At 42.7% G+C, this 7,487-nt stretch overlaps 1 protein-coding gene across 4 annotated transcripts in view; it reads right to left on the reverse strand.

Annotated features, from left to right (window-relative positions):
* The window catches only part of kif21b (kinesin family member 21B), a 54,411-nt gene extending 49,789 nt beyond the window's left edge, over positions 1–4,622 (reverse strand). For 2 of the 4 annotated variants that reach the window (XM_047806035.1, XM_047806038.1), the window contains exon 1: positions 4,263–4,620. In XM_047806035.1, coding sequence (XP_047661991.1) covers positions 4,263–4,303 — 41 coding nt within the window. In that variant the 5' untranslated portion in view covers positions 4,304–4,620. Of the gene's footprint in view, positions 1–4,262 lie in introns of all 4 variants that reach the window. The other 2 variants (XM_047806034.1, XM_047806046.1) reach the window with 2 other exon arrangements.
* Positions 4,623–7,487: the final 2,865 nt, after the last annotated feature.

Raw genomic sequence — 7,487 nt, forward strand, 5'->3', positions numbered from 1 at the left:
CTGTGTCTAACAGATAAACACAGGCACAGTACGATCTAAAAGATGTAGCTTCTATTGAAAGGTTTTGCCCCTTAATCCGGTAAACAGGAGTCAATATATTGATCGCTGCATGGACTAAACTAGTGTACTGTAGCAGTTCAGGCCCAAGCAGTCACTGTTAGTGACTAATCAGCATTAAAGGGTTTGTCTTTTAGCTAATGTCAGCTGATCAGCTCTTACTGTGACTGTCTGGTCAAGTAGCAGTACCTGTACATCATCGATATTACAATTCATATATCATGCTTTAGCTTGAAAGCACACTGCAATTTTAACAGAACAGGAATAATATTATAGTGCCAATTTCTTAAAAAAATATCTACTTTTGTTTATTTCACATATTTATTCCATTAACTGGTGCTCGTCTCACCACAGAGCAGCACCGCTGACTCCCATTCAGATCTCACAATACCGAAGCTTGTTTAAGCTTCTTAACACAAAATGGGTTTAATGACCCACTGGTTACGAGTTAGCAGTTGTGTGGGACGAAACCAAAACCTTGTTTCTGATGTGGAGGGGGACAGTGTCTTTAATCAAACCTGTATCTCCAGGACTTTTACGTTACCGACTAAAAGCGGCAGCTGTACTTGAATAAATGGCTGGAGTGCAATAAACGAGGTCTTCACACCTTGCAGAGAGTCTGCTGGAACACAAAGCAGCAAACTGCCTCGGGACTGTATTTAAATCTACAAGAAATGAATCTTCATTGATATTCATTAAACTTTAGCTGTATGCGTGGTTGCAAAAACCTCAGGCGTCTGTAGGTCACTGGTATGATGACTATATGGTTATTATAAGATTTTTATAAATGTCTTTTTAAAGATTCATGGTTATTCTGAAGGATAAGCAAGGACATGTGAACATCTACACAAAAAAGTGTAGATTCATCTCTAACATTATTATTACATTCACAATAATACAGTGAGGTGTGCGGTTACAGGAAAATAATCCAAGCTGATGTGGTGCAGTGCGACCCGACACACACCACGACCGTCCCTGGGGGAATTATTTTGGATTATTGGTATAAATGTATAATAATATAGTCATTGTCCTAATTCTTAGGTTCTCTGGCATCATCTGTGTGTGCATGTGCATGTGTGCGTGTGTGTGTGGGCTTCACACCTGGCTTCATACTACATCAGTAAGTCTTTTACTGTTGTCCCTTGTGCCCACTTATTCTCCATTGGTCACTGTGTGAGGGAAACTATAAATGCGGACCAGCTGTACATCTATCCATCTCTCTCTCTCTCTCTCTCTCTCTCTCTCTCTCTCTCTCTCTCTCTCTCACACACACACTATCTAAGTCACGCTTAAAATGAACAAAATGTCTCTCTTTGTCTGCTTCAAGTGAGAGCTAAATGTTTATTTTTTTCCTCCACTGCCTTTCGAAACGCCAAAAGAGAAAGAGACACTTCCTGCTTTCTCTCTTTTACTCTTTCTCTCCTTCCCTCCCCCCTGCTTCCCCTCCGCCCGATCTCTTCCCCTTTTCAACTCAAACACAACTAGTCTTTTCATCCTGCCAGGCAATGGAGTTGAAAAACGAGCAGCATCTAATTAACTAAGCAGGACATTATCAATTGACTCTCTCTTTCTCTTCGTGGCTTGCTTGCTCTGTCCTCTCCTGTTCTTCCTTTTCTTTTAAAGAATTTAGGCCTTTAAAAAAAAAAAGAGAGAGAGAGAGATGTCTGTGTGTCTGCAAATATTGTTATGGCTGCTACTATCCAGTCAAAGAGCCAGAATGATTGCTGTGTGTTACTGGAAAGCAGAGTAGTGCAGATAACTAGGTCATAAAAACATTAGTGACCCTATTGACCTTCACTTCCTGTGCTAAAATGATCCAGCACTTAATGTACCTGGTGTTAATATGAAACCCTACAAGGCTTTTATTTAACGTGGACATTGTTGGACAGCTTTAACCTAAACATTTATGCAGGGATCGTTGGTTTTGCATTTTTGCCTTCAACCAGCACTCTGCATGGGGTAGAGCAGTGTGTCAGATCACTGAAGGCGGGCTCTGAACATCCTGCATTCCCGACGTGAGAAGTCTCTAAACGATGCAGTAACAGGAAGCGAAGGGAAGGAGTGGCTCGGACCTGTGTGACCGAGGGGAAGTTATTCTGTTACTAATGAAGCTGAGAAAAGAGGCTTCAGCAGAGAACAGGCTGTGCCACGAGCCAAAATAAAACCACACTAGCACCTAAGGAAGACCCTGCCAAATAATGGTCCAGTGTAGTGGCCTGGTTCTTATTGGGGAGCTGAAATGAACTGTTTTCTCAAGCTAAAGTACTGACAAAAGATTCTTATTGTGTTTGTCACAAGCGGACAATTCTGCAAGCAATGCACTACGAAGGACAAAAAACAATTAAGGTGAAGGACAGTACTGCAGATACGTTTCACTGATTTCACTTTTTTTAAACTGATGTAACAAGAACTTTTCCTCCGAGGGGTCCGAACATGTGATTTAAGAATTTAAAACAAGTAAATAATTAAGGGGTCTTTAAACTCACCATAACACATTTGTTCCTATTTAAGAGGAGACCTTAAAGAGCCGAAGCTATTCACGCTTCACCTCATGGTCTTGAGGAAAGAGGCCATTCTAATAAATCATACTATTATAAGACTGGTTCCCACAGAGTTCACCTCTCAAAAACCAGCTTCCCCATCCCCAAGGGAGCAAACTGTCAGACTGGCTGAGTTCAAGCCATGTCAGGAGGAAGCGAACTGGACATGTAAACAGGACGTCTATTTTTCACTGAAATCACTGCATCACTCAGAGTCTGCTATAAGACCTAAATCTGAGTGTAGGCGAGGAGTTATATTTAGCCTTGTAGGATTCTAAACTCTGGACATTTCCCAGTGGGAGCATAAAACAAAAGTTATCAGAAGTCTCATATTTATGCTACATGAAAGTCTCAAAGTCAAAGTTTGGAGATAAAATCGTCAGCACATTTTCTATTCATGTCTAATCGTAAACAGCGCTGATGAGTCAACAATTTGTGAAGGTGGGTGGAGGACCGAGCAAAGGATGGAGTGGAGACAACAGGAGGAAATGAACACACAAACATGCACAGTAAGGATTTTAAATCTACAGGCATTTACAGTGATTGTAGGGGGAAACTATATAGAGGGTGTGAGAGTTGCTCTATTTGATTGATGTGGGTACAAAAATAAATGACACTTTTCCTTACCAAAAGCTCCACTACAGACCTGGACCTAACCTTAACCATTGTCATGTCAATAAAAGAAAACTGTCATACAAAGGATTGAGGGTGTGGACCGAGAGAAAAGGAAACGCCTGCCTTTCAAGTCTGCGTGATTAGTGTGTCAGTGATGCAAAAAAGGACTGTAGGAGCACCAGCACTGCAGCTTCAGACAATTTTCTTGCAAGGTGTCTGCATGTACAAAAAGCCTTGGACACACGTGTAAGATAACGTAAGGCTTTAAACTAACAGCGTGGCACACCAAGACAAGCATGTGAGCGCTTCACCCTCGCATGTGCAGGTGTGACCTCCACGGCATGCAGCACTCCCAGACTTGCAGATCGCACCACCACCACCACCACCACCACTGCGTCTCATTACCGAGCATCCATCTGCAACACCACTGCTCAGCTGTAGAGCAGCACTTTCTTTGCGTTTCAGAAAACAATGCTTTATCTTTGCACAAAGGAACCATACATGTGCGGTGGGGGGGTGTGTGTGTGTGTGTGTGTGTGTGTGTGTGTGTGTGTGTGTGTGGGTTGTGTTAGAGCCTGGGGTAACTAAGCTGCAGGTCATGCATGGCTTCTAAACAAAATTACAGCTCATTTCCCTGCAGTCTGAGTTTCACTGACTTCCCTATGATGGAAAAGATCCAGTGGCCAGACAAAAGCTTCAGTGATGCACACACTTATATAACCCCCCTGTATAAGCTTTAAAGATCACACTGATGTTGAAACATCACGCTGATTGGGCATAATGTGAAAGGTGATGATGGTGATGGTGAAGTCTACAGAAGACAGGTATGGTGAGAGCTGTCACACCTACGAGATCATTTTTACACGCCGACCTTTGCCTGTGCAACTCTATAAAAACACACGAGCGCACGCGAGTCTTCGTATTTAAAGCGCTCGTGCACAAACGAGGAAACGACCGTTAGACCCAGACAAACCGCCGCCGCCTTCTCCTCCTCTTCCTCCTCTTCGTTCTCATCCTGCAGCATTTTAACCGCAAACCTTTCTGTCTTACCTCAAAGAGACTTTCACACAGCAGTCGTTTTGTGTCGCCATGGCTTCCGTTGGCCGTCGTGGACGTGAAAGCCGTCAGTATGTGTGTTTGTATCAGCAGAAAGGATGATGTTCCACACACACACACAACACCATTCTGTTCCGTCACGTCAGCTCCACGGACGCACACATCCTCCTTCGCCCTCTAATAAACCATATTAAACAGCAAAACAAACAAATATTCCTTCTTCAGCTCGCAGAATCCCGTCACGAGTCCGCTTGTTAAAGCCTCTGCGGAGTGGGCGTGTCTATACAGCGCGAGTGACTGACACGCGCCCATCTAACCACGCCTACTGAGCGATAATTGGCCAATTAGACGCAAGTGAAAAATTAGCATAAAGCAGACAAGCGGCAGTTGTAGAACGAGCGCCTGTGTGTGTGTGTGTGTGTGTGTGTGTGTGTGTGTGTGTGTGTGTGTGTGTGTGTGTGTGTGTGTGTGTGTGTGCGTGCGCGTGTGTGTGCGCGCGTGCGTGCGTGTGTGTGTGTGTGTGTGTGTGTGTGTGTGTGTGAGCGCGCGTGCGTGCGCGCGCGTGTGTGTGTGTCTGTGTGCGTGTGTGTGCGCGCGTGTGTGCGCGCGCGTGTGTGTGCGTGAGCGAGCGTCGAGTTTAACGGCTGTAAAGTGAGAAGGGTCGAAGGTCAGAATTTTAAAAACACCCAATGTGTCTGAGGGCGAACACAAGATAATTCAATTCAAGTTTATTTGTATAGCACTTTTTACATTTAACATTGTCTCAGAGCAGCTTTACAGAACATAAACATAAAACAAAAGGTTAAAATAAAGGATAATAGAAATATTAATATGATACAAAATTAAAGATTAATATTAGACTTATATTTAAATGTGTATGCATTTTTATCCCCAATGAGCAAGTCTGAGGTGACTCAGGTGACTGTGACAAGGAAAAACTACCTTAGATGGTAAAGGAAGAAACCTTGAGAGGAACCGGACTAAAAGGGGAACCCACCCTCATATGTGTGACACCGGAGGGTGCGATTATAAATATACAGTCTGGTAATTGTTGTATTGATGCAAAAAAAACACACATCTCCTCTATAGTATCGCAGAGTCCAACTGGAGCTGGTAGATCTCTAGATGCCTCAGGACTCATCTCAGTGGAGGTCCAAAATCTTTGTCGCATGGAACACGATCGGAGCTGGTACAATTTCTGGATGCCTCAGGATGGGTAGAAAGAGAGAAGTAGTGGAGAGGGATTAACATGTCTGCTGTTCATTATATTTGCAAGTCTGATGTAATAGAGCACAATATCGTGGGATGTATTAGGTGTATACCTGGCTAAAGTGATGAGTTTTTAATCTACATTTAAACTGGGAAAGTGTGTCTGATCCCTGAACACTATCAAGAAGACTGTTCCAAAGTTTGGGAGCTAAATAAGAAAGCGCTCTACCGCCTTTAGCAGACTTAGATATTCTGTGAACTACCAGGAGTCCTGAAATATATATATATATATATATATATATATATATATATATATATATATATATATATATATATATATATATTTAATTAAAATATATTTGCTTAAAATTATTATTATTATTATTATTATTATTATTATTCCTTAGTATTGGCTGTTGTGGAATGAGGAATCCACTAAAAACACAATTCAGGTTTTCACTCACACTTTCGATTCAGTGAAACTGGTGATGGATAGTTAAGGATGCTTGTTAGTTATCTTAAATAAACAACAATTAAAACAAATTTGGTGACTTGCCAGAGATATTAAAAATTAAGAGGATTTTTTTTTCCTCACAGGAGCACTTTAATATACCTTTTAAGAGATGGGAGCAAATCGATATGGACAAGGGGAGAACATGTGAGGATAGTAACCTGAGCTCATGTTTGAAGCTTAGTTCACTTCAACCTTAGAAACACAATATATCATGAATTATGGCCATGTCTGAAAGTGTGTGTGTGTGTGTGTGAATTAGGTAAGGGTGTAAATGTGTATAGCAGATGTCTGCATGTTGCTGTGTGTGTGTGTGTGTGTGTGTGTGTGTGTGTGTGTGTGTGTGTGTGTGTGTGTGTGTGTGTGTGTGTGTGTGTGTGTGTGTGTGTGTGAGAGAGAGAGAGAGAGAGAGAGAGAGAGAGAGAGAGAGAGAGAGAGAGAGAGAGAGAGAAAGAATCATTAAGTAAAACCCCAGCACAGGCCACTCGGTGTAATGGCCATCTCCTGCTGTGCTCTGTATCACCAAACGTCTACCATGTAACAGTACAATACTTAACAAAGGATGTGTGTGTAAGGGGGTAGGATAAGCAGCATAACCACAGTCCAGGTCTACTGCTCTTTTGTGAACACAGACACACATTGGGAGATGAAAGATGGGACACACAGTCAGCTGGTTCTGACTTCATTTAGGTCATCAATCTGATAAGTGTGCCCTTGAGCTACAGTTGAAATGGACACACTCAGGCACACACACACATACTGTATACATACATGCATACTACCATCTGTGCAGTGAAGCTTGGGGCTTCTAGGTTTATAATAACACAAAATTTCCTCTAAATGGCTTCACATCTACAAATGGGCCAGTACTGCTTGAGCTTATTTAATTCAGAGCTGCTCTAGTCAATGGTAAACAATGCTAGATTCAGTGAGCTTTGAAGTTAATATGTGATCTACAACCCTGTATCAAAAGAGCTCCTTGTCCTGCACAGAGTACAATTCAATGCGTGGGGTTTGTTGGTGTCGTGTGGTCCTTGAGAGCCCCTGGGGTGTGTGTAGAGTGGACACCGGGGGGTGGGGTAGAGCTCGCATGCTGACTGAAATAGGTTAATGCCACACGAGGCACAAGGGTGGCCCATATGGAAGGGGAGGGATCACGGGGCCACAAAGGATCAGCTGGGGAGTTTTGCTAGCTCTGCACCAGTGAGCAGAACAGATATCTTCTGGACTCTCAGTGGACCATTAAAAACTCCAGGAGCTCAACTGCTCAACTGCAGTGGACAGGAAAAAAACAGTGGTCCCCTGGTTAGGGGGGATGTGTTGGTGGAACTGTGTGTGGCATAAAAGACAGTCACTGCTCTTACGTCGTTAACCATCAACATGACATACAATTGAACGATGGTTAAGGAGGTCATGAAGTAGCTATCATACCACTAATGATTAGCATGATTAGTATCATTAAACCATATATGGATTTCTCACATACCCGAGACACTATA

This window comes from Tachysurus fulvidraco, chromosome 2, assembly GCF_022655615.1.
Source record: "Tachysurus fulvidraco isolate hzauxx_2018 chromosome 2, HZAU_PFXX_2.0, whole genome shotgun sequence".
Classification (NCBI taxonomy): domain Eukaryota; kingdom Metazoa; phylum Chordata; class Actinopteri; order Siluriformes; family Bagridae; genus Tachysurus; species Tachysurus fulvidraco.